General features: G+C 45.8%; 4 protein-coding genes across 5 annotated transcripts; 1 reads left to right on the plus strand and 3 right to left on the minus strand.

Annotated features, from left to right (window-relative positions):
• Positions 1-1,615: 1,615 nt before the first annotated feature.
• On the minus strand, positions 1,616-10,263 carry ERLEC1 (endoplasmic reticulum lectin 1). Its single transcript, XM_068186235.1, has 14 exons — positions 9,943-10,263; positions 9,386-9,490; positions 9,214-9,294; positions 8,722-8,799; positions 8,106-8,169; positions 6,991-7,031; positions 5,055-5,278; positions 3,834-3,963; positions 3,363-3,524; positions 3,003-3,062; positions 2,784-2,908; positions 2,268-2,345; positions 2,007-2,082; positions 1,616-1,866 (listed from the first exon to the last, which is right to left on the minus strand). Exons 1-14 carry the CDS (start codon positions 10,246-10,248, stop codon positions 1,795-1,797), a joined length of 1,602 nt encoding a protein of 533 aa, XP_068042336.1. The 5' UTR covers positions 10,249-10,263; the 3' UTR covers positions 1,616-1,794.
• Positions 10,264-11,371: 1,108 nt separating this feature from the next.
• On the minus strand, positions 11,372-16,208 carry CHAC2 (ChaC glutathione specific gamma-glutamylcyclotransferase 2). The gene is made up of 3 exons (XM_068186260.1): positions 16,006-16,208; positions 14,091-14,126; positions 11,372-13,274 (listed from the first exon to the last, which is right to left on the minus strand). The coding sequence occupies exons 1-3, from the start codon at positions 16,138-16,140 to the stop codon at positions 12,891-12,893; spliced, it is 555 nt and encodes a 184-aa protein (XP_068042361.1). The 5' UTR covers positions 16,141-16,208; the 3' UTR covers positions 11,372-12,890.
• ASB3 (ankyrin repeat and SOCS box containing 3) lies at positions 13,076-23,663 on the plus strand. 2 transcript variants are annotated; one of them, XM_068186253.1, is made up of 10 exons: positions 13,076-13,211; positions 16,783-16,992; positions 17,293-17,454; positions 18,232-18,344; positions 18,710-18,845; positions 19,044-19,221; positions 20,533-20,730; positions 21,463-21,714; positions 22,444-22,577; positions 23,147-23,663. In XM_068186253.1, the coding sequence occupies exons 2-10, from the start codon at positions 16,797-16,799 to the stop codon at positions 23,392-23,394; spliced, it is 1,617 nt and encodes a 538-aa protein (XP_068042354.1). In that variant the 5' UTR covers positions 13,076-13,211; positions 16,783-16,796; the 3' UTR covers positions 23,395-23,663. The 2 variants fall into 2 exon arrangements, with proteins under 2 accessions (XP_068042354.1, XP_068042355.1); XM_068186254.1 differs by having other exon boundaries at positions 21,463-21,708.
• A 19-nt stretch (positions 23,664-23,682) lies between these two features.
• On the minus strand, positions 23,683-26,679 carry MALL (mal, T cell differentiation protein like). The gene is made up of 4 exons (XM_068186262.1): positions 26,118-26,679; positions 24,876-25,043; positions 24,534-24,662; positions 23,683-24,196 (listed from the first exon to the last, which is right to left on the minus strand). The coding sequence occupies exons 1-4, from the start codon at positions 26,217-26,219 to the stop codon at positions 24,134-24,136; spliced, it is 462 nt and encodes a 153-aa protein (XP_068042363.1). The 5' UTR covers positions 26,220-26,679; the 3' UTR covers positions 23,683-24,133.
• Between the last annotated feature and the right edge of the window lie 85 nt (positions 26,680-26,764).

Below are 26,764 nucleotides of genomic sequence, written 5' to 3' on the forward strand. Positions count from 1 at the left end.
GAAATGCACTTGTCTGTGTGAAACAGCTCTATCTCCTGAAGGTGTAGGAGCAAATCTAAGTCAGCTGTTGGTCAGGAGTGGGAGCAAAGCATGTTTCTTTTGGAGGTGCATGTGGGTGCTGGGGCAGCCCAGATTCTGGGCAGGAAGAGCTGTGAGCGTGGAGCTTCCTGTGCAAGGGGAAGTTGAGGCTGAGGGACATGGCTTTGCCAAGATCCTGTTTGCTCATACCATGGCAAAAGCTGCTTTTGGGGGTCACCAGGTGCTGTGATTTCTGAGTCAGGGATGTTCTTCCCCCTCCTGCCAGGGAGTTCCCCCCATGCAGGGAATTCGGACATTCCATGAAGTAACTATTCTTGGCTTGCCCTCTGATCTAATCACCACAAGGAGGGATGTGCAGGAAGGGTGACTGTGTTGTGCTCCCTTCCCTGGCACAGCCTGAGGGATGCTGAGGCTGCCCAGAGCTGGGTTGCTCCAGCCTTTCACAAGGGCAACCTTAATCCAAAATAAAACCATCCCGAGGGATCGTGCAGCTCGGAGCCATAACGAGGGGATCCAGCCAGCCCCTTGCACAGGCAGCAGAAGGTGAAATGCTTTCATCTTTTCCTGCTCTGTGTTGGCTGCTGATGCCTCTGGCAGGCAGGAAGGCTGGGAATGGAGGAATCTGGGTACAAGACATGGGGAAATTATCTATGTAAAAGACTCTTCCCCCTTTCCAGCTCCCTCTGCCAACTTGCTAAGCCTCAGAAATAGGGCTATGAGCAAGAGCAATGAGAGTAAATTTAAATGCCAAATCATGCTGCTGCTGCTGTTTGGGTTTTCTGCTTGGTGAGACACTAAAACAGGCTCTGTTGCAACAGTCCAGCAGCTCAGGGGAATATTTTGGGCATTATTTGCCCACTCATCTGCCACGTGGCTGGCAGGTTCCTGCCCCGCAGCCGTCAGAAATTCCTGTGCCTGGCACAAGGGCTGCAGAAAGGAGGAAGCGTGGTGGGCACACGGAAGTGACCAACACACACCGACTGGACACTGTTGCTACAGCCCCAAACCTTCAAGGCTCTACTGGGTGTTGGCCATTACAAACTTTCTCAAAAATATAATGTAAATCTACTTCCAATCCTCCTGTCAGCAATATTTCAACTTATCTGATCCCTCCCACTTTACTTCTAGGAATGTCTAGTGCCAGCACATTAAAACTTCCCAAATGTTCTTTGTGAGGTAGACACACTACAGGGAACTGGACCTGGCGGCAGGAAGGATGTTCAGCAAAATAATTGTATGAAGATGAATCTACAGTGTTAAATATAAATAAATAAATAAACTGAATGTCCTGGGAAGCAGCCCAGAAACAGCAGCTGAAGAAGGATGAGGTACAGTGACAAGAGAATACAATTCCCAGCAGTTAGAGTGAGGCAACATTGGTGTTGGGAGAAAGCGGGAAAACCATGAGTGGTGCTGTGGCTCCTGAGCAGGAAGTGTTGGCTTCACCTTCTTCTGTTGGCAGCTGAACTCCTCCCTTGAAGCTTCAGTTGTTCTTGTGCCTTTTCTGAGTTGAGTTTACACCTTAACAATGGCATCAACGAGTGGGGAACGTGCCACACACGAGCCAGGCAGGAAGTGCAAGACAAGATTTTAATCATTAAAAGTTTATCAATAAGCTCTTATATACACATAGTTATACACAAAGTGGTTCACGAGTCCCTCAGCTTGGAGAGCTGTGCTGGTGAGGCCTATGTCAGCTCACAGACACTGTTCCCAGGGGAATACCAGGATTTGGCCCTGGGGGTTTTGCTGTCCTCAGCTGGGCACCGAAAGGAGCCCGTATTCATCTGCTGTGTCCAGGATTTTACAGATGACTGGAGACTCCACCTGGAACAGAGAGACCAAACCATGAACTCAGCCCTGCAGGAATCTTGGGAACAGTCACTGGGAGAAAGGGGCCACGTTAAACATAGACCTGGAGATGTGCTCTACTACCAGCCCTGACCTCAGGGTGTGTCTGTACATACCCCAAGGATGTATTGGCAAGAATGAGGCTCCAACATGTAAATGGTCACAGCATGAGGGGAGTCCGATTCTTTACATCTGAAAATAGAGGAGAAACTGGGGGGTTAGTAGGCAATAAGCACACTGTGACATATTCCATTGCTGCCTGCAGCATTTTATTAAATTAACAGATACTGCCTTCTGAGCTTTGTGACAACAGCAGCAGCTTTCCCCTCTGACCCATGAAACAGACACAAAACATCACTTTGTAAAAGTCCACTTACTTCAATTTCACAGTCACCTGCCTTGGCTTGTCTGTCAAGTCACAAACATCTCCATTTCCATAGAAATGAGACACCATCCTGCGACAAAAGATCAGAATGGAAGAGTTTGGAAGTATCAAAAGCAATTTTTAAGCAGTCAGTTCAGTGGTGCAATCCAGCACCTCATCATTGGTCAGGTATTTAATATACTAACAAATAGCAACACTATTACACTATACTTTATATTATTACACTACTATGATACTATGTATTATACTACTGTTCTATATAGCTATTATACTATTATATAGCAATAGGCTGTACTGCAGCTACTGCAGAGGGAAAGAGTTGCTCAGTGTTGAAAGATTTTTCTCTGTGCCACAAATGAAGTGCTGAATTCCTTATTTGTGATGTTGACTGGGGGGTAAATCTGAACATGCTGCTCTTGGCAGTTTATTTTATCTGTTCATTGCCCAAATTTCACAGGGCTGGGCCCTGTGTCCCAGGTGTGAGAGCAGGGCAGAGCCTGGTTGGTACCTGACTGTCTGGGTGCCATCCTCGCGCAGGTAGAAGGTCCTGGCCGCGTTCTTCCTCGACCACTCGATGTGCTCCTCCTTGCTCCACGTACCCACCACCACGGAGGTCTTGCCACTTTCCTTATCCTAAAACAGGAAAAGCTGATCACTACACCCTGTCCAGAGGATTGTATTTTATTAACAGGAACTTAAAGGAACTAACAGAACTCTTTGAACACACCTCATGGTACTGGTGGACGTATTTGCCATAGCAGAATTCGTATTTCCACCAACCAACACCCTGGGGAGAAGAACAACCTCAGTGTTAGAAAGAACTAAACAGAACCCCTAAAACAAACAGAATACCCCAAAACAAACACATCCTTTTCCCCCCAGACCCTAAACCAGCTGTTTCAGCTGTAAAACTCTGTATCTGTTAGTTAATGAAAACCCTTCATGGCTAATTCTGTTACCTACTTTCATTTCACTGTCTGCTCAAATAAACTGAATTTCAACAGCAAAGTTAAAGATAAAAACTAAACAAGTACATAAATTAGGATGTACTCCACACAGCTTTATTCCACGTGGCTTTGCTGCTCACCCCATGGAAGCAGTAGGACCCACTGAGGAACTCCTTGATGAGCTGCTCATCGGTCAGTTTGGAGATGTGGGTTGTCCCCACCGTTAACAGCTGGTGGCTCCCAACAGCCACAGGCTTGTGGATGGAAGAGAATTTCTCTTCCTTCATTGAAGGCATTTCTTCCTGCAATTAAAGGATACAATTAAGTCCCCTACAAAGTCTTACAAGTTATATGAAGTTACTGAACACTGAATCAGGTTGGCTGTTTTGGGCAATTTTAGCTCAAAGAAAATTCCTGTCAAAATCTTCACACATTTGTGAACTGTAGGCTACAAAGGCTACAAAAATTTAAATCAGTAGCCCACGCTTGCTTTGTTTTCCTTCCAAATAGGGTGAGTTACAGATGGTTTCAACAAGCTTAAAGACCAGTGAAAGACTGACATCATCTTACAAAATGTCTTAAAGATGGAAAGTAAATGAAACAAATCCTACCTCCTTAACCCTCCTAAAAGGCATCTTCAGCATTTCCTGCTGTTTCTCCAGCTGTTCCAGGTTGTGGGGTTTAAGTGGGGATCCTGGCAGGGACTGGCAGAAGATGTCATTCACAGGGGAAGCCCTGAACCTGCCCAGCAAGGTAAGAACATGTCACTGTTACACTTTCAAGTACAGGAATCAGTTCAGTGCTCTGAGCTTCTGGATCTGCTGCTGCTCAGGTGGTGCAGGTGCATCCCTGGATGAGATGCCAGGTATACAGGGAAAGCCCCAGAGGCTGAGGCACTGCTCAGGGCTGTTTTGGGAACACACAACAGGAAAAAAGGGCACTGAACTTGGAATTTGGGTTGTGATCCCTGTGATATCACTGGGCAGCATTCCCAGGCTGCCACCTCCATCTTTCCTTTTTTACCAAGGTGACGTTGAGGGGGGGCAGAAATGATGATCCTGTGTGTTTATTTTCAGTGTTTCCCCCTGGTGGCCAGGAACCCTTTGGAAGGAGGCAGCAGCTCCAGATTTTATCCTTATCAAGCAACAGAACAATTTCCCTGTGCACTTTCTATACTTTTTTTCTACTGCTACAGAGGCTTAAAAGACTCATGCATTAAACAGGTAACAGTGCCACACAACAGTGCCACGCAGATAACAGAGTATGACCAAACCCACCCACATGAGAAAACTTACAGTGGATACCAAAGATTAAAAATGTTCATAGCACTTAGTAACTCCAACTGCCAAGTGTTTACAAAATGCAGGATTTTGCCTTCAGACCTTGTGGCCTGTTTCAGATCCCTGATTAAATCCTCACTTGTTCCAACATCTGTGTAAATCCGGGAATCCTGTCCATTACCCCCCCTTGTCTGTATAGCACATTCTCTTTGCAGCTCCCTTTACACCCCTTGGAAGGTCAAAAGACTCAGAGGGGTCTCTCAGATACCTGGCAGAGTTCAGGGAAAGGAAGGAAACAAGAAGCTTACACTTCATTTTTTTTGGAAAATAACACTGAAATTTTGAATTCTCTATATGGAAATGACTTCTGGAGACCTCCTCATGTTGGGAGGAGCTAAAGACAAGGTTAAGTCATGGATGGAGAAGATACTTTTTGGTTTTATAGACTTTTTAAGTGTACACACATGGTATCTGCAGTCTTCAAATACCATTAAGATGATCAGTCAGGAAATCACAAACTAAGAGGATTCAGAAGTGCTCTGGGCACTGTACCTGTATTTGGGGTGGTTGCACAGCAGTGGGGTCAGGATCACCACCTCGTACTCACAGGTGGTGACTTCTGCTACAGAGAGGATCTCGTGCTTGGCCTCGGGGTGGCAGATGTACATCACTGTGCTGGACCTGGGCAGGTTCTGCCTCAGGCTGCAGGGAGTGCCATTGCCCAGCTCCACGGGGTAGTAGGGTGTCATCTGCCCTTCGATGTTTTTTGTGGGGATCTAGGTGAGGGAAAGGAACAGGTCATAACCACAGGAGAGTTCCCAAGACTCCTCTGAAACAAAAAAATGTTATTCCTGTGTGCAGAGCCAGCATTATCAGGTTAAAATCAGACCCTGTGTGGCTACTTAGTGTCTCTTCAACATCCAGACCTGTCCTGGTGTTCACCCAGATTGGCTCTGCCAGGCTCGTCACCTGCAGCACCAGGCCCTGAAGAATCCAAAAAAACCCTGCAAAGTCACCCTGGCACCTGCACTACACCTCTCAGCATTCCCAGCCCAGGCTGCTCCTTAACCAGAGGATCCCACATCACCCATGGCTGTGGCTAAAAAAGTTAATGGTATCTACAGTGTAAATCCCATTTTGTCACACCTTCCAGTCTGCTCCCTTTGGGTTTGTTCCTTTGTGTTTCATCCAGCTCCCTCTTTATGATATTAATTCCCTAAAGTAGTAAAGTCTCTATCCTAGAAGCAGCTGGAGCTCCTGGCTTCCCAAAGTGTCCAAACCCACAAACTGACTCTTTTTTACCCAAGTTGCTTGAGCTGCTGAAGGTTTTCAGTGCTGAACAGACAGAGGTCTGTGCTAAAAGACAGGTATTTTCTGGTGTTAGGACACTCCAGGGATCCAGAACCTTTCTACCCCTCACCTGCTTTGGCTTTCAAGCCACGTCACCCTGTCCCAGGCCACTGACTCCTCCCAGAAACCAATCCATCACGAGTGAAGACATTCACGAGATTAAAGAACTAACATGCCCTTTCCTGATAAGAGATTCCAGGAAATCCTGACATAGCAAGTTCATCATAAATAGTGCCCAAGAAAAAGGCAATAAAAGACTTAATTTCCTCTGAAGCTGAAGGAAAAAAAGCTGCACTGCAAAACACTTTGTTTTCTTGCCTTTCCAAGAAGCACAGCTGCCACTGCCACCAGAACAGGCCACGTTCTGCCCCAACATGACTTTTAAAATGCTCCTCAGGCTGGGTACTGCTGAGAACACTACACAGCCACCACCCTGGGCTATTCCAAAGGCCAGAGACACAAAAACCTCATTTCAGCATGAAAATTCAGGGGAACCGGCAGCAAGGTCAAACCTGCTCTCACTAATTCCAAACTCCAGCAAGCTTCAGGTACTGCCATTGTTCTGCTATAGAATCAGTAACTCAAGAGTTGAGCTTTGGGGCCTAAACAGGTGGGGAAGTCCTCTAAGGGGAAAGGGAAGCACAGAGTATTATGGGATGGGTCAGCAAGTCAGCTCCATCTCTTAGGGAATTTGTGCTGTAAGGCTTTGATAAGAGTAAGTAAGTAATTTAAGCAGCAAGACTAAATAAATTTTCTGAGCTAGGACTGATAATTAAAAACAAGAGAAGTGCATCTCAGGAACAGTTCCATTTCTTGCTATTCATTTTGTGAGGGGACTAATTGCATCATCTTATCATTAGACTGGATATTAGGAAGAAATTCCTCCCTGTGAAGGTGGGGAGGCCCTGGCACAGGTTGCCCAGAGAAGCTGTGCCTGCCCCATCCCTGGAAGTGTCCAAGGCCAGGCTGGATGAGGCTTGGAGCACCTTGGGGTAATGGAAGGTGTCCTTGACCATGGCAGGTGGCACTGGATATCTCTGAGGTCCCCTCCAACGCAAACCATTCTGGGATTCTACGATCAAATATAAATTGCCTCCACTATTGATGGCAGAAGTCAAAATAGATGTTTTTCACTTGCCTCTTTTGCACCGTCTTTGGAATTTTCCTTCTCTTCTTGATCTAGGGAATAATTAAGAACGAGGTAAGTTTGTGCACTTGAAAAAAAAAGGAATTTCACAGAGAAGCTTTTCTGGTTTGTGTATTTGCTGGTGCTTTATACACTGCCAAGAGCCACTTGCAGGTGCAAAAGAGGAAAGAAAGGAAATAACCAGTGATCTGAGGCCCACAGCAAACAGAGCAAAATACATGTCAGTTCATCACAAAATCACCTGGAGTTGGTAGGCTAGGCCAAATCCAGCCCTGACACCAAGGCAGGGCTGGAGAACACGTCACTGCAGCTGTTTGGGAAGGGTGGGAATTGGACAGGAAACGGGCAGGTGCTTTGGAAGGAGCAGGAGCTGCCAGATAGGAAGCAGGGAAAGGACACAGGACACAATCTGCCACCTAAGCAGGAAGGGCAGAGGGACAACAGCCTGACAGCCTTGGCTATGGTGACCTGAGGTCCCATCAGGCTTCAGCACCTAGCCCCACAAAATGGGCGACTCAAATCAAACATTCTGTGCTCTGTGCAGCAGCACAACGAGGCACCTCTGCACAGGCACTGCACCCATTCACCCAAAAAGGCCAAACAAGGAATGTTCTGAAGCCCTGGTTCTTTCCAGGACTAAGATCCCTAACTCAGTGCTGCAGCCAGAGATCCAGAAGTGGGATGAACAGCACTAAATCCCCCCCCCAAAAACTGCAGCATTCCAGTTAATCACTTCTAGGAAAACAGTGGTGTCTGCCTTTCACACACTAGCCTAGAATGAAACAAACACCCCAGCCTCAGTGATGTTTTTCTATTCTGCTTCTGTTCTTTCCATCAACCCCGAATGAACACCTAGTCTGTGGATTTGGAAGACTTCTTTGAACTAATTTGCAGGCAAAAAATGCTCAAAAAATCAGTTATGCTAAACTGCTCCTTGAGTTTGAGGCTCAGCAGCCTCATTTCCACCTAAGTCCCACTCTAGACACTTGAATATTTCCGAGGATCTGTGCCAGGTTCCCTAAAAAAAGGCTCTCAAACTGGACAAACAGGAATAACTAAAATCCAAAAAATTCATTATCAGCAGAATGAAATAATCTAAAACACACCTGGTTCTGACAACGGGTTCTTCATTATCATATTGCCCAGGTAGTATTCTTGGATGTTTATTTTCTACAATCAAAACAAACATCAGTTACCACTTTCCAAGCTTTTTCAGGGAATTCAATGTTGCAAATAAATTTAAAAAGCTATAAAAGAAAGGCCTTATGAAATCAGGCCTTGCTCTGCTGAAGCACCAAAGCTAGTATGTCACTTCTAAGTGCAGACAGCTTGCAAGTTCCCATATGAAACAATTTTGGGAATGAGAGCTCATTAACACAACAATCTATTTCTAGGGCAAAGAACAAGTGGAATCTGTAATAACAAGAGATCTGTCTCATGAGAATCAGTAAAAAAGTATGTAAACTAACTAAAAATACAGAAGTTTAATAGACATGCAAAATACCATGTACCAAGCAATGAACTAAGTGTAAGTACATTGTCAACCAGTAAGACCTGACACAGTGCCTTCTGATAATGCTGTAAATTATCTCCTGTACAATAAAGATGCAGTTTTTCTGCATGAAGAAAACAGAGTCATGGCTAATTATTACAACAATTCAAGCCTGCTGGAGGAGTTCAGCAGGAACGTGCCAGTGGGAAAAGGGCTTCTGAGCAGCCTACCTGCCCCGTTTCCTTCTCCTCGTGGTACTGACGGATGTGTTTCCCATGGCAGACCTCGTAAGTCCAGTAAGATTCAATCTTAGAAATAAAATACATTTAAAAAATTATCTTTAGATGTATTTACACACCACAAAACCACCCAAATGTTGGCTTTTGCAGCAAAATGCTGAAGCATCCTCAAAAACAAGAGCACAGTGAGTACTCTCAGTGTTGCCCAAACAAATACACCAGAGAAGACTTTCTTGACTTTCACACAAATAAAACAAAGGAAGAAAGCAAATTTTAAAAAATCCGTATTTTAACTGCTATCATATTTATCTGAATTCTGACAACTTTAATCACACAGAATTTTGTCAGCAATATTATGGCATAAAGTTGTAAAGACCTTGTTTCAGACTGTATTAGTATCTCCTTTACTACCCTAAAACCTTGACATGGACTGGCCTGTAACCTTTAAATTGGCATTTAATGAACAAGACAGAAGTAACATACTCTATAGGAACAGCTGCTTTGTTTAAAGAGAGGCTCCAGCAGTTCCCCTGGAGTAGGACCTTTATAGTCCTTTTCTTCTTCCTGCAACAAAATGACATCTCATTATATTAAAACTGCTAATGTAAAGACTCAGCTACAGTTTATACTTACTGCATAACTCGCCTGAACTCACCTCGTTGCCACTGGCTATCAGTGGCAGGAGACACTTGTACTTCTCTTTATCCACAGTGGTCATGATGATATAATTGTCCTCCTTGTACAAGACACCAGTGGTCGGCTGAGAAAACAACCAACCCATGGATCAGCCAGGCAGGGGCTTTTTAATGCTACTCATTAGAAATACCCCTGAATTCCTGAGTGGTGCTCCAGAGTATTTCCTGGGATTTAATTATACCACAAGATTGGGGATTGGTGGTTTAGCTGGCTGGGAATTGCTTGCTGCTGCCTTCGCTTTGGAGCTTCTACTTCCAGCCATATCCCCGATCCCCTCCACGCTCCCCTCACTCCTGCTCAGCCATTTCACACCTTTATTACAGCCCCCAGCCACCCCCCTTCACCCCCAGCTCTCTCCACGCCGCTTTCGGCGCAGTATCCCCCGGAATTCTCTCCCAGCTGCCGGGCTCCCTCCGGCGGTGGAGCAGCCCCACCCAAGCCCCCCTGTGCGGCTCGGAGCCCCTCTCCGGGCGGAGCGGCCGCGCGGGCCCTGCGGGCTGACCAGGCGGTACCGACCAGGCTGAGCTCGGTGCCGGGCCAGTTCACCCTGAACGGGATGTCGTCGCTGAGCTGCGGGAGCGCTCGGCCGCCCTCGGCCACCGCGGCCACGGCCGCCAGGAGCCCGCAGAGCAGCGCCGGGGCCGGGCAGGGCGGCCGCAGCCCGCAGCCCCTCCGGCGGGCCGGGGCCGGGCTCGGCGGCCGCAGCCCGCAGCCCCTCATGCCGGCCGGCGGCTCCGCCGAGGCCGCGCCGCGCCGCCGCCACGTCGGCTTCCGGCAGCCGCGATCAACAACCGGGGCAGCGCCCGCCGCGGGCTGCGGCATCCGGGGCAGCGCTGGCCGCCGCAGGTGAGGGGCCGGGCGGGCCCGGAGCGAGCGAAGGACCACGGAGGGAGGGAGGGAGTGAGTGTGATGGCAGTGAGTGAGTGAGTGTGATGGCAGTGAGTGAGTGAGTAGAAGTGTGATGGCAGCGAGTGAGTGAGTAGAAGTGTGAGGGAGTGAGGAATTTGAATGAGGAGTGTGAGGGAGAAGTGGGAGTGAGGAGAGGGAATGAGTGGGGGAGGGGGTGCGGTGGGGAGTGAGGGAGGGGTAAAATGGGGGCGAGTAAGAGGAGGGGGGGAACGGGATGCGAGTAATTAACTTTGGTCATCAGTGTGAGCACTAAGGGTTAAACATAACCAACAGGTATGAGGTTATGAGTGTAAAAGAGCACTTCAAGGGCTCCTCTCTATACACCTCTGTGTGTATATCTATACACATGAGAATCCAGGGGGGCCAGCAGTCTTCACATCAGAGCAGGTTAGGTCAGTCCCATCTGATCCATGGGAAACATGGAGCAGATAAATAATTTAAGGAAAGACAGGAAATTAATTGGCCATGCTACACAGAATCCCCTTATTACCAAGCCTTGGAGTTATTCTGGTTGGAAAATACCTGGGAGATGATGGACTCCAACCCATAAGTCTGGATTTCCCTCTCCCTCCTCTCTGCATTATCTTCTGTTAATAGTCACGGATGTGCCTGTGTTTCCCTAAACACTGTTTGAGAACAGGTTTAGCAGTGGCTTTGTGTGCGTGGTTGTGTAGTGAAGCCTACAGATCTAAAATCTATATTTGCATCAATAGAGATTCAGTTAACCAGTCAGAAAAAAAAAAATGAAGCCTAAGTGGCCTAAAATTTTTGAGATATCGGATCTGGGAGGCTTTTGGTAGGGACCAAAGCTGGGGGCCTTAATCCCACACAGCAAGAACAAATGTACGTATTTATAGTTTTCATGCTTTAATTAATTCCTAATTAATTAGGTTTATAGTACCCCTGTGTGTTCTTTGTCATTCTCGGTCCCAGCAGCAATTTTACAGTGTGGTGCAATGAACACACACCTTGATGTCCCACCCTCACGTAGACACACTTTAAACATAACATTTCTGGAAAATTCCAACCCCATTAGTCATTGTAATGCATTTTTATTGCACTGAAGTCGTACACGGGAATGTGTATTATTGCAGTGGTTTATGCATTTGGGAAGCAAATGAACCGAGAAAGTCTTGGAGACAAAGATAGAGAGTGTGGAGCTACACAGTCACAGTACTTAAATAATCGATATTTTAAAGGTGGAATCAGCCCTGATGGTTCTGGATCCTTACTGAGCACAAGCATCCCCTGCCCTGTTTTAAGGAACAAGGATAAGTCTTTGAGGAAAGAATTTTTAAATCTAAAAAGAATTTTCGAGAAAGAGAGTGCCATTGCACACTTTTACCTTTACAAATATAAACCAGGAAGATGTAAAGAACAGAAAGGGTCAACCTTTTTAGGGAAAAAACACAATTTTTTTGCAATTAATGATGCGTAATCCAGGTTTCCAGGCTGCGACACATTCCCTGGATGGGAAAACAGGATGTTGCATGGTGTTTGAAACGGGACCTTTTATATTAAAATATAAAAATATACTTGGTTAAAAGTTAATAAAAATAAAGAGTTTTGGGGAGCAAGACAAGTCCATGTTGGGACGGATTGCATCAGGAACCCTACTGGCCTAAACTGGGGGCCTCCCAACCCTTTGGGATGTCCATACACACCCCTAAGGTTACTGAAGAGAGGGTTCCTTCCTTAGTTACCTTCTGTTGGTGAATCCCTGAAACTAAAATCTATCCTTGCAGCTGGGATTTTCAAAGAGATGGGGGCCACAACAGCACCTGAAGTAACAAAGATGAGAGTTTCTCTTCTTGATGTGTTCTGACTTCAAGTCATGATCTTAGTTAATTTTAAAATTTTGGGGTTAGTCTTTATATTAGGATTAAAAATTAAAACGAGGCACTGGTAGGTTATGGCTTGTTTGAGTCAGAGTACCCAGAGCTTTGGTTTTCAGGGCTTGACATCAGCAGCCAAGGGAAGGAATGACTTCCTTTACAATAAAGTGGTTTATCCTCTGCATTTAAGGATAAATTAACATGTAAAGGGTGAGATGACTAATTCAGTGGTGTAACTTTATTTCAGAGGAGTTGAATGTTGATATAAATGTTCTACTACACAATTTAGGCCAACCACTTAAAATTCCTGCACCGTGGTCCAGGATCAGAACAAACTATTACTTAAATCTAGGGAACTTGTCTCTGCATGCTGATTTTGACCTCAAAAATATTCTAAAGATTTATTTTAAACCTGAAATAATAATAAAACACAAAGAGACGTTTAGGTGGTTGTCTTGAGGTATAGTCTTTGGGTGAAAAGCTGAGATACCAAATTCAAACGTAGAACACTTTCGTTGCTCGCCTTTCTCTGGACTCCTGAAGCATTGATTTTGGCAGTTTTGTTTTAAGCAACCAACTCCTATTCTGAATGCAGCATTAATTAAGATATGCAGTATTAATTAGGATAGCACAATACAGAGGCGCATTCCTCCCTGCCACACACCCATGGCTGACAAACCCCCTCCTCTGAAGACAGAACCAGGCTGTTGAGAGGTTACTTTATAGACAGTTGAGATTTTGGTGCTTGTTCAAGAGCTCCTTGACCAGTGTCTCTAAGGAGAAGAGGTGCTCATCCACATCCTCTGGCACCAGGTTCCTGATGGAGTTGGCCAGCTCAAACAGGTATTCCGTGTTCCTGCCGCTAGGCCCAGCAGCGCCCAGGATCTGGCGCGCGATGTCCTCGAGCGGCGCGGGGCCCAGGTAGTTGGGGTTGTCGCGGGTGCCGATGTACAGCAGCACGTCGAAGGGCTGCACCGACGTGTCCTTCGGGTAGAAGATGACCGTGGTGGTCCTGTAGCCGCCCTTTTCCCGGAAATCCAGGTAGGCCTTCACTTCTCCTTCCTTCCCAGCTGGTAATCTGTAGGCAACGCCCCACACGCACCCCTGGCCGAGGAGAGTTGGGCAAAAGGATACTCAGAAATCATTGCATTTGGGCAAAACTTTCGGTAAACTGATTTTCTGCCCTTCTGCTGCTTTTTGCACTCTTTGTAAGAGTCCCAAAGTAAAAGGGCTGCTTTATTCAGGCAATTATCAGTGAAAACACTGATCACACAGATTGATCATCCTCTTTCTGCTAATGCTGAGGTTTTCCCAACAGAGCAATTTCTTGTTTTGTTAATATTTGGAGTAGTAAATAGCCTTGGTACAGGCCACTAAGGCGCTGGTGAAAAGGACACAGAGTTTCTCCCTGACCTCATAAAATTTCTGTCTGAAAATGACAAATGTAAATAATGCTGAATTTGAAGGAGTTTTGATCAGGTCCCTTCTGTTTAGCAACAGTCTGGCAAGGACCTGAGGGTCACCTACACCTGTTACCCATCTGAACTGGTGTGGTGTGCTGAGATACTTTCACAATCTGGTCAAACCTTGTGAAGCTGATACTAAAGCAATTACATTTATCATTCAATGTTGATATCAAATCATGTATGTTTGATATATCTTTCTATTAAATTCTACATCTCACAACTGGATAGCCAAAGTGACTATTCCAGAATATACTTTAAAATATCCCTGTGGTAATAACAGACCCAAACTACTTCCAGTTCATATTGATTATCTGAAACAATCAAGAGCCATTGGTGTTACTCTGGGAAACACTGAGAGAACTTTTCCCTAAAGATAAGACAGTTATCTGCTCGTAAAAAAGCAAAAATTAATGAGTGGAAATGCAACAGGACATTCTGTACAACAGTACTGTACCTCAGCATCTTCAACCAGGGTCACAACTCTTCCAGGCTAAAATTTAAAAGACGAAATCATCATTCAGTGAGAGGCTTTTGCCCTAAATCATGAGCAAAACCAAACCAAAACGAGAAAAAAACAAGGAACAGGAATGAAATGCTCAGAGAACTAATCCAGTACAATTCCAGTAATGTCCAGATCCAGTGTAAGTATTTTTGGAGAGTAGCTTTTGATGTGTATTAGATAAAATAAACAACATGTTAAATTCTGGGTGGACAGTGCCTGTGACACAAAAATTAAAGGCAGTCAGAAATTGGGAGGGTTTGAATGTCCTTGCTTTACTTGTGTTGTCCAGACTCAATTCTACTGCAATTTAAACAATGACAGTTAATCAACAATACAATAACAGTGAATTAAGAGTTTCATTAATGTAAAACTATCCTCAAGGAGCCCTTGGAGCCTCACTGGACAGAGAAAGGATACCTTATACCTTCCAAATGGCTTGTTTTCCCCAGTAAGTTAATTATTGTAGGAAAAAGTAAGAAGCCAGTTTGTAAATAGTGGAAATAAAATAGTTGAAGTTTGTTGTATAAAGCTTTAAAACATAAAACCCTATGTTGAACTACATCTGCAGTTTTAAATTGCTGCTTTTGGCATTAAATTAGTTCTCTCCCAGCATGAGCAATTTATTCCTGATCTGACTGATAAAAGAAGGCAATAAAGCTACATGAACACTAAATGACTCCTATTTCCTGAGGAGAAATGAGTCTGTTCCCATGATACATCAAAGATAACTTTGGTGTTCCTTTTGGAATGGTTTTTCCATAATCACTGATAGTTCTCTGACTTGTGCACTCGCAATGGGTCACAAAGATTTTTGTGAATTATGGATTAAAGAGACATTCTGTGGTGGATGGAAATCAACTTTCTTGTTCTTGCTAGGAATGTCTGTAACTGTAGCCTAAATTCGCTAAATTTCATTTAAATCTAATTCAATTTAATATGAAGGGCAGTACTGAGGAGAACTTCATGTTCAGGTGGGTTGTGTGATGGAAGAAGGATGTGTTTGCCTAAGGAAGGGCAAGATACTTTGTATTTGCTTGCAGAGTCCTTGTCTTGCCGGGAACTATGCAAAACAAACATTAAGAAACAAATTACTAAATACTTTCTGATCAGAGGAATTAAGTACTGTTTGTACTACTGGGAATAATCCTCTGAAGATATTTTTAAAATACAGCTAACAAGTAATTTGCTGTATATTTGTAAGAACTGGTTTTTTCTTCATTATGTTCTTTTATGTGTCAGTGGTGGCTCAAGCTGTGTTCTTTGAGCTCTGTGCAAGTTTTTTTATGGTGTTTGAGGTTCTAGCAAATGTTGTTTACATCTGCATGGAACCTTCCACGAAGCCAGATGTGTTCTATAAAATAATCCTGATGCTTTTTCTCTGTCAAAGCTGCTCCAGGTTTACAGTGGAGTTACCTGGGTGCAGGTTATATACCTTATCCTCACCCCTGTGGCTTAAAAACACATGACACTGGGAAGGCTCACTTGAAATTTTAGTTTTTCTCGCTGGTTTTTTTTTCCCTCCTTTTCCAAACGGTGAAAATTTTAGAAACGGTGAAGAATTTTAGAACTTCAAGTATTTCGTAATCCATGTATTTTCACCTGGGAGTAAAATAAGTTAAAATACAGCCGGGGGTTACTTGGATCAGTAATTCCGGCTTTTCCTATTCCCTGTGCACAGCCTGACACCCGCCCCTCACCGAGGGTATTTAACGCCCTGAATGACAAATGTGGGCATTTCTGAGCCCTCTTTAAAGCGCGTTGTGTTGTTCTGGGTTTCTCTGCAGCCCTTGCGGGCAGCTCCGGCCGCGGGGCAGGGCCCGAGCCCGGGCCCGACGCGGCGGCCGCGCTCCCCCCGGCCCCGGCTCACCTTGCCCGGCACCCCGCGGTGGTCGGTGCTGCCCTGCCAGAAGCGCCGGCTGTAGCCGCGGACGCGCCCCACCAGCTTCTCCTGGTAGGGGAAATCCACCTTCCAGATGAGGGAGCCGTAGCCGAACACCCACATGGCGGCCCGGCCCGGCGGGGCCTGCGCAGAGCCGCAGGGCGGCCCTGGGCGAAGGCGGCGGCCGCGGCCCCGAGCGCCGGCGGGGCGGCCCCGCTACGGCCGGGAGCCTCGCAGGGACCGGCGCTGTGGCGGCTCCCAGGGAGCCGTTCATCGGCCCGGACAGCCTCCTCCAACCCCACAAACGACTGTATCCCCCAAAACCGAGCAGCGACCCCATCCCAAAAACACAAACGACCTCCCTCACGCACCTGCCTCGCCGCCCAGTCCTACAAACAACCACATCCCCCCAAGCAATCACCTCGCCCCAAAACCCCCAACCACCTCTGCCCTCAAACCCCACAACCACCCCTTAGCCCCATAAACAGCCATCTCTCCTCCAACGCAACCTCGCCTTAAATCCCCAAACACCTTCCAAACACAACCAGCTCACCTCAAACCCCACAACCATCTCCCCTCAAAACCCACAAACGACCTTCCCCAACCCACCAAAACAGCCACCTCCCGCTAAGCCCCCCAAGCCACCATCTCCCTACAAACCAAACCAAATCCCCTGCAAAACAAACAAAACCCCCCTCATATCTATATTGTACCAACACACATATCTCTTTTTTTGTCTCCTCTACTCCTTTCCTCCTCCTGCAGAGATCCACGCCAGGATGGATTTCACGGAAGCCTATTCCGACCGGTGCTCGGCCGTGGGCCTTGCGGCCAGAGAAGGAAATGTTGAGATACTGAGGGAATTGATTAATCGGGGATACAGCGTCGATGTCCCGGACAACAGGAGGTGGTTGCCCATCCACGAAGCAGCAGCGCACAATTCCAGTGAGTGCCTGAAACTGCTCATCGATACAGGTGAGGAAAACCTAATGGGAAATAGTGTGGTTTTCTGCTAAATTACTCTGTCATAGAAAATACAAGTTACATAGATTTATTCTATTCTTGTTTGGGGATTTTCTGTGTGGTTTCCCAACTGCGGTAACTAGAAGTTGACACATTGCAATTCATGGGTGATACTTGAGGTGATAAAAAGCATATCCATGGGTGTTCCATAGGCCACATGTCTCAAATAACTCTGTTATTTTCTTAAAATGATTGTATTGTGTAATTCACTGCCAAATATCCCTTTTTTCCCCTCATTATGCTCCTCTGCAGCTCCAGCCGAAGACTACATCCACTCGAGGACGTTTGAAGGGATGTGTGCTCTGCACCTCTCGGCCCGTCATGGCTCTGTGGAATGTCTCCGAGTTCTTCTGGAAGCTGGGGCTGACCTCGACAATGTCACCACCGAATCTGCCACCACTCCACTCTTCCTAGGTGACATGAGCTTTCCTCAAATCCCAGAGTTTGAACTCACCAGTTAAAACTCAAGTTTCTCCGAGTTTAAACTCACCAGAGTTTCTAACTTGCCTGCCATGTTGCATCTTTTTGTAGCCCTAAATACCAGGCTTTAGACTGAGAGATGGAGTAGGTCTGGAAATAACCTTTTGTTTATGGGTAAATCTGCTTCAGACAGTGTTTTAAAACAAAATTGTAAAAGCACACCGGTTTTCTGCATCAAACACAGAAAAACTTTAGGAGATTCAGGATTACATCTGTGTGAGGCTGTTTCAAAGCCTTTCTGATTTTTATAATTCCTCTCTAATTCTTTATGTAAAAAGACTTATTTTTGACATTACTAGTTTGACAGTTAAGGTCCATTGTTTTAGCATTTTTTTCTATGACTTATGTTTGACTTAATTGAATGCTTAATTGATTCTGTTACGGTGAATCCTGAGGATCTAAATAATCAGATTAAATATGTTTATTGGTTTACTTGCCTCTCTACCCAGACATCATGCATGCCATGTTACCTTTAGTACCAAGTCTTTTCCAAGTTTGGGGGAATTTTGGCATCATTTCCATTCCCCAGCACTGCTTTGGGGATCTAAATATAAAAGGCAAGAAAGTATATAATGGGCAAATTTAAAGGAATTGTGATTATTGTTTCAGTAAGTTGGTGGTGAGACCTTTTGAGCTTTTAAATCCAAATACTTAAATTATTTCTTTTTAAAATTCTTCAATATGATTTTTTTTATGACTGTTCTATGGAAGCTGTTGAAAATAAACATGCAGAGGTTGTCACGTTCCTGCTCCAACACGGAGCAAATATTGAAGGTTCTCATTCTTGGTCTGGATGGAATTCTTTGCACCAAGCTTCCTTTCAGGTAAACTGTGAGCACATAATGTAATTTTGGTGTACCTGTTGTATTCTGGGGGATAATTATTTATTTAATAATGATTGCATTTTTGTCAGGTAATTTTTCTTAACCTACTCTAGCAGTCATAAGCTTGTACTTAAAAATATGTTGGCTTAATGGTTCTAGCACATACAAGTGACTTTATCATGCAAATGAGCAAAAATGATAAATTTGAACTTGCCTAATTTATTTTACCATTAATTTTTAAGCGCATCTTCAGAATATCGAATATATTTTGGGTTTTATTATTTCCATCTGGAGCATGTGGGGGAAAACGGGTTGTGTAATTTCCTCGTTTTCCTGCTGGTTGAGAATAAAAACTTTTATTTCAGGGTTCCACTGAGATAATGCAAATGCTCCTGGAGAAAGGGGCCAGCAAGGACTGTCGTGATGACTTTGGAATTACCCCTCTGTTTGTGGCTGCTCAGTATGGCCAGCTGGAGAGTCTGCGGCTGCTTCTGTCCCACGGTAACCACGATCCTTCATTTCCCTGGCCACGCTTCCAGCAACTCCCACTAAATGCAGTTGTAGCTCTGATCTTGCACTTCGTCATTTCAAATGTTAGAGGTTTTATTTCCTTATTGCTGAGGAAAACTTGCCGAATTTGAAGCCACCCTGTGAAAGATAATGACTGATGGATGTGACTTTGGTTTTGTTTTGTGTCAGGTGCAGATGTCAACTGCCAGGCCAAGGACAGGGCCACTCCCCTGCTGATTGCCGCACAGGAGGGACACCTGGAATGTGTGAAGCTGCTGCTGACTGCAGGGGCAGACCCAAACCTCTACTGCAACGAGGATAACTGGCAGTTACCCATTCATGCAGCAGCTGAGATGGGCCATGCAAAGTAGGTGGTTGCAGAGGCATTCAGACAGAAGATCCTGGTCACACAAATCTAATCCCCAAAGGAGGAAGTTCAGCCCTATAAAGGGAGAAAACTGAGTGTTCAAACTGATCTGTAGTTTAGAAGTTCTGATTATTTCTGTGTTTCAAATGTCTCTTAGTAGTTTCTTGCACACTGACAAGGAGTAGGTTTAGATGAAATATTAAGGAAAAATGCTTCCCTGTGAGGGTGGTGAGGCCCTGGCACAGGTTGCCCAGAGAAGCTGTGGCTGTGCCGTCCCTGGAAGTGTTCCAGGCCAAGTTGCATGGGGCTTGGAGCAGCTTGGGATAGTGGAAGTGTCCCTGCCCATTGCAGAGGGTAGAACTGCATCACCTTGAAGATCCTCTCCAACCTCAACCATTCTATGATTATATGATTTTTAATTCAGTGTCTAACCTGGATGTGATCCATAGCCTAAGGAATTTAGAGGGTTTTCCACGGTGCTGAACCAGGTATCAGTTCACTCCATAGCCATTTTACTTTTCCATTTTAAAACGCAAATAACCGTGTTATACATTATACATGACTTGAACAGCTGCTAATTAGAATTCTGTATTAAGTAGCAGAAGTAATTATATGCAAATATTGAATAGGCTGGACCAGCCAGAAGAATCAAAGCCACAAAAAGAGTTTCGTTAATCTTTCCAGAGATGCATTTGTAGCTTTGCCCAATTTCAGATATACAAGTCAGTTCCACGGCAGCAAGCCAAGAGTGGAAGGAAGTTTTGGGAGTAGACCACTGGGGAGAAGGATCTCTCAGGAGCTCCATGATTCACACGCAGACAGCACTTAAATATATAAATGATGATACATCACTGCAACTCTTATGCAACATCATTAAGTTCCAGCAGCAAAGGAACTGGTTTTTGTCACTAATGTGATGTGGCCTGGGGTGTGTTTACATTCTCTGTAAACAGAATGATTCTTCTGTTTCACAGAACTAAGAATTAATTTCATTACATTTACAGTTTGCTTCCAAACTTCCTTGGATTTGGGATTTAATGTGCAGTGGTGTTCTGTTGCTGTAAAAAGAGTTTCTGGGTAATAGGAAGTAGCTGTCCCTGGTTTGGTTTAAAATACTTCTTTCCAGCCCAAATCCATCCCAAAGCACAACATTTGCCGAGGGTCTGTGTATGGAATTATAAAGCTGCAAATTCAAGAGTGAAAAAACACTATTTTCTTCCAAAGCTGCAATGACCCTGTGAAAAAATGGCTGTGTGTTGAAGATTAATCATTGCAATAAGATCAGAAAACAGTGGTTTTAAACATCTGCAGGATACTGGAGCTGCTGATTCCAGTCACTGACCGGATCTGTGACAAGGGCGAGGGCAAAGTGAGCCCCGTGTATTCCGCGCTGTATGGCGGGGACGGGGAGTGCCTGGAAATGCTGCTCAAACAGGGCTTCAGCCCAGATGCTCAGGAGTGCCTGGACTTTGGCTGCAGGTCCCCCATGTGCATGATCTTCCAAAAGCAGTAAGCAAACCTCTTATATTTTGAAATTATTCATAATCATAACCATATTTGCTTTAATTAACTTACCTTAAAGGTTTCCTGCCTTCTTCCCTCAACTGCTGTCTGTCATCTAATATTTTTCCAGAATTCTAGTGTGTTCCCCCTTTGCAGACACTCCTCATTATTCCCATTTCCTTGGGAATATTAATGTGAAGTCCTGGACTGTGACTCATGTGCTTCACTAAGGAAAACATCTTCAAAAACGGCTTTTGAATCCTCTCAGATTTTAACAGATTATTTCTTTGTACATGGATTGAAATTTATTTATGGCATATTTATAATTTATTTATGGCTGCCATTTAAATTAATGAGGTTTGTTAGTAGTGAATTTAGTTTGTGGCCTGCTCCTAGGAAGATGCCTTTAAAAATCCTTGGACACCATTTTTTCCCTTTCTGTCCTGATGTTGCTTTATAATAAATAATTTAGGAAATGATGCAGAGCAGGTGATTGCTCTGTGAATGAGGCAGGTAACACATGTCACCACTTCTGTGGAGTAATGTTCCCTTTAATCACTGAATGGCAACACCAGTCATAGTCTCAGTCCTTACCCTATTACTTGGTTGCAGTGGGTAATGATAAAAGGATTTTAATGAAAACATTTTGAAATGTTTTATTGCAGACAGATGTAAAAAGTGGTAGGTGCTTTCTGAGGGAAAGCTCATGGGATGCCCTGTTCCTCCTCCCACTCACAGGTATTATCAGTTCATTGATGTCCTTCTGAAATATGGCATCACCTTGCGTGGGATCAACTTGGCACACTGCCTGTGCCATAAGAAATTTGCTCTGTTCCGGCGCTTCCTGAGGTTCGGCTGTTCCCTGCCCTCGGAGGAGGAATTAACGGACTTCATCCTCTACAGCAGCACAGTGCAGAAGGAATACAAGGAATGGCTGCCCTGCCTGCTCCTGGCTGGCTTCAACCCCGTGAATTTCATGCGCAGGTTCTGGTAAAGCAGGGAGCCTTGTCTTTATTTACTTAAACATCTCATGCTAATGTGCAAAGCTGCTACAGGATGGCCCTTGATAATCACTTGCCACCATCAGGAACGGGAGGGGTTGTGGAAAGTCTGAAATAAATCGTTCACACGTCATGTCTGGAGGCAGTGAAACAGTTTTATTTAGGAAGAAAGCCAGACTGGAAATCGCCTTTCTCTAGGGTAGCAATAAAGCATCACTTCCCAAATTTATATCGAACATCTCTACTTAACCCCCAAATTTAGCTGCAAACTGTGTGTGCAATACTTTAATACAGCCATAGTAAGAAGAAATTTCAATTGGAGAAATAGGTCAGGAGGGATGGGAAACAAATGGGAAGTAAAGCTGGGCCAAGGCTGGGAGGAGAGGAAACGGATGCACTTTGAGACTGTTTTGTTTAACACAATGTGGCAAAAATTCCAGTCAGATTTTTAAATTTTTATTAGTATTATTATTATTGAAGTTTTTCCACACATAAACAACAGCTTGGTGATGTTTTATATATAATTGGGCACTACAGGATTAAACTTAGAGTTATGAAATATTTGTATTTTCTGCAGGCTGTAGTAAACACACTACAAGTTTCAACTCAGTGACTTACTGAATCTCACTGTTCTGTATCACGTGATGCTTTCTGGTCTTTTATTCTGTAATCTATAAATACTTTTAAAAGGTATTTTAGAGGAGTTTTTGTTACGCAGGATTTTCTCCATGAGTGAGGATGTCCTTAATTTCGTCCTGGAGTTCATGAATTGGAGCAGACTTCCTCCAATTGTGGAGCAGCACCTTTCCCAATACAAAGAGAAGTTCACTTGGACTTCCAAGAGCCATTTTGGTAAGGAATACAGGCAGGAAAATAATGTCTCCTTGTGTCCAGCTTCCAGGCTGTAGGTGGGGAGATTTAGGAGAAGATGACAGTATGACTTAATTATGTTTTGTTTTTCTAATTTGATTTGTATTTCCAGTGAAGCATCTGTCCTGTTTTGTAAGCATTGGACAATAATTAAATACAAACCATAAAAATCAAACATAATCAAAATGTGACCAGCCAAAAAGATTCAATTGGTTGTGCAGGAATTTTTCATAGTTCAGCCTTCAGAAAAGCAGGTCATGTGTTATGTGACTGAAAAACTGCACTTAGGTGTCTTTGTTAATGATTCCTTTCAAAGAAAATTCTTCTTTAAAAGGGTCTGTAATAATTTTTAAGTTGTCCAAGTGATAATGTCATTTAATAATATTTCCTTTAGAATGTTTGAAGCTAATGAGGATGTTTTTGGAGTTTAAAAAAATGGGAGTTATTTGGGGAAATTCAGATTAAGTTCTGTCTTTATTTCCTTTTTTATTAGTAAATATATTGGTGTAGTAAGAGCTGCTTTGTGTTTGACTTAGGATTTCATTTTCCAGCCTTCCTTCCTTCCCTGTCCCATCTGTGCCGCCTGGAGATCCGGACCCTGCTGGGGAGCGAGCGCCTGCGCTCAGAGCGGGTGATCCGGGAATTGCCGCTGCCAGCCTGCCTCCAGGACTACCTGCTCTACCTGGATGTGCTGCGAGCCAACAGTATCCCAGAGCTGCAGGATTGCCTGGAGCAGGGAGAGGAGGGAGCTCCTTCCAGTCACTCCGAGGCTGAGGATACAGAAGAGGGACAGCAGTAACACCAGTGCTCCGTGACGGTGGTGCCAGTGCCTGGACTCCACAGCTGCAGGTTTTGTAATGGGAATCAGGAGACACAGGAGGAGAACTGCTGTTAATGTCTGTTCTCCTCCCATGTAATCATTCTTTTCACACTGTATTTTTGTACTACATCTAGAAATTTCCTAGGGGTTCTATGATTTGCTTGTTTAAAATCTCTTGTAGCTAAGTGAACATTTTCTGTTTCTTTTCTAACTTTTGGGAAGTAAAATGAGCTTTTTCAGTGAACACAGCTTACGGAGTAGTCAAAATCTGTGCATTGACACTTTATTCCAAATATAGCATTTACCAAATGAAACCATCTGAAAGTCAAGGAACGTTGTATCATTGTTATGAACTTCTGTTGGGGAGGGATGGAGCTGAACCAGAGAAAGGTAAATTACATAAGAAAGGAGATTGTTTGCTGAAGGAACAGTGATTTTTTTTTTCTCTCTTCCCATGGTTGTCAATATTTGGCAGAATGTCGATATTGGAGGCTTGGGGCTTGCGCCCAGTCCCTCCCCTTGCAAGTTCCTCCCCCAGGCAAGGCAAGAAATGTCCCACAGGCAAACCACCGTGTGCCAGCAAAATCCCTCCTGTGATGAAGTGCAAAAGGAACTTGCTGTTCCTGAGGCCTGGTGACAGGGCTGGGGCAGAGACACCTTGGGACTCTCACACTGGGAAAGCCCTCGTCCTGAAAAGGTGAATCTGGTGCTGCCAGGATCACTGGTAGTAGATGCTGAAGGCGTGGAGGATGTACAGGAAAGTCGTGAGGAAGGCAAAGAACTGCATGAGAGGAAGAAGAGGAAAGGGTCAGCTGGCAGAGTCAAACCCCGTCTCCTCCCAGTGTTCTCGGCATGGGGAAGCCTCCCAGCGCAGAGCTCCCTCCAGCCTCAAAGGAGAGGCAAAGCCTCAGCTTTTCCCAGCATCCAGCCATGTCAGGCTGTCCGTGAACTGGTGGACCCTGAGAAGCCAACACTAGCTGCACAACCCACAGAGCTGAGGAGCTGAAGCTCTGCTCAGTTGGCACTGTGGGGCTTGGGGTGGCTCTGCTGTGGCTTTAGCACGTGCTGTTGCCTTTCCAAGGGTAACTGTGCGTCCTGCCCCGGCAGGGTGAACTCACCGATGCGGCGCTGTTGAGTTGGTAGTTGAGTGGCACATTGACGCCAGATTCAGAGTTGATGGTCGCGTTGGCCTGCAGGACAGCAGCGCTCATGTACAGAATAGCCGTGGTGCCATGGTACAAACTGTCCTGCAAAACAAGGCACCTGTGAGTGCTCCAAAGGGGGACAGGTGCCTGGATAGGCCTGGGACCAAACCCTCCCAGGCAGTGGTTTCACAGCAGAGCTCCCCTGGACTTTCCAGTCAAGGTAAAAGGAAGAAAGGGTTGGTGGGTCACCAGCCATGGCAGTCCTGCACCCACGTTGCTGCTGCTAACATCTCCCATGTTCCATCCCCTCCTTACCAGCACTTTCCAGTTCTCGCTGTTCCTGTGGAAGCCGAGGAGGTAGCTTAAGAGGAGCAGCAGGGAGATGAGGCAGGAGGTGAGGGACACGTACATCACCCATCCCTGCAGCAACGGCAAGGAGACGGAGGTAGCAGCGACGAGGATCCACACCCAGGTCCCACAGAGCTGCCAGGGACAATCAGGCGCCTCTGATGAGTGTGAGATGAGGAAAAGCTCTTTTCCTCCCTAGTTCCCTCCTCGCCTCCCTCCTGGGCCGGCCGCAGCAGCCAGCGGAACCCCTGCATCTTTCCCTTGCTGGGAAAGCAAGGTGCTCTGGGAAACAAGCAAGCAAGTTGGCACCGGTTTCCCTGAAAATTCATGGGAAATGAGTGTTCACACAAAAGGGAAGGGTTTGCTGCTGCCTTCCACACAAGGAAATGTCTCACCCCGAGAGATTTGGTGGAGAAGCCAGAAAATATGCTTTTATCTGGGAAAAGTGAGCAGTTGCCTCAACCCAGCCCTGCCTGTTCATTAATCTCTGGGGCTTGGAGTCACAGCACAAGGAAGTCTCCTCTCAGCTCCATGCACCACCAGCCTGGAGCGATCCACCCAAAATATTTACTGACTACAAAAAGCCGACGGAGTTATCGGGATGAGCCCGTGCCTCCCTGTGCCATCCCAGCTGTGGTGGGTGAAACCCCTGGAACTGCAGTGGGGAGCTGAGCCCGCCATGGGCAGGGATTGTGCCTGTCGAGCACAGGGTGTGTGGGTTGCCAGCCCTGTACACCATGACAAAGTACACCAGCTGCAATCTTGGCCGGTCCCACTGGATGCCCTCTGGACCCAGAAGCAATTGAAAGAATCACGGAATGTCATCACACGTTACCAGACGCCCAATTGCCTCCAACCCCTGGAAGGACTTGATACAGAGAGCAAAATTCCCTTGATTTTCAAGCCATTTCTACAAGCTAACAAGAGCTGCTTCATGATAACAAGAGCTGCTAGTCTGCCCTGGAGAAGCCAGCAGCTCTTCAGCCTCTCCCAGCCCCATGGCAGCCAGTGACCCTCACAGAGGCTGTGATGGAGCTGAGTGTACCTTGTCCTCAAGCTGTTCCTAAAAACCCCATCAGGAATACTCTGTGCATTCAGCATAAGCTCCAAGACAAGATGTCACTTCCCAGTAACGATGCCTTCAGGATGGTTTCAGGGGACTTTAGCCAGGAGTGGGTTCCATGAGGCAGCAGAGCGAGGCATACTCACGATCTCCGGCAGGATGAAGGCGTAGGGGATGGTTTTGAAGACGGCGGGTCCGGAGGGCAGGGCGGGCTGCGTGGAGGCTGCAGAGGGACCCACCGAGGCCATCTCTCCTCCGCTGACACCGCTCCGCTCGGCTCCGCTGGCGCTTGCCTGTCCCGTGCCGCTCCCGTGCGGGATTTAAGGGACACGCCCGCGGGACGTAAGCACAGGAACCGGCCTGGGCTGGCACTGCGCCACTGCCCCAGCCCGACGAGCCCCTGGCACCGCCCGAGGCTGCGGCGGCTTTGTGCATCCCACTGCCAGCCGGGATGGGACAGAGCAGGACCCCGGCCCCACCTCGCACCAATGCAAGGTCATTAACTGAAGGGGGAAGGAAAAAATCTTCCTACACCTTGCCGGAACTGAAATGTTTCCTGCAAACAGTTCTCTTGGCACGCTTCCAATCCTGAAATATTTTTGCTTCCACTGTTGTTGCCTCCTCCCCTTTCTGTTCAGGTTTCTGCTCCGTGGTCACGTCAGACCCCTCCACACCCTCCAGGCACATCCAACCTTCAGAAACTAGCAGGTAAATTTTACAAACACACCAGAAGGGTTTGGCAATGTGCTCCCGAGTGCCCAGTAAGGTTTGAAGGGGAGAGACAGCAATTTCT

The sequence above is a fragment of the Anomalospiza imberbis genome, chromosome 3 (genome assembly GCF_031753505.1).
Source record: "Anomalospiza imberbis isolate Cuckoo-Finch-1a 21T00152 chromosome 3, ASM3175350v1, whole genome shotgun sequence".
Classification (NCBI taxonomy): domain Eukaryota; kingdom Metazoa; phylum Chordata; class Aves; order Passeriformes; family Viduidae; genus Anomalospiza; species Anomalospiza imberbis.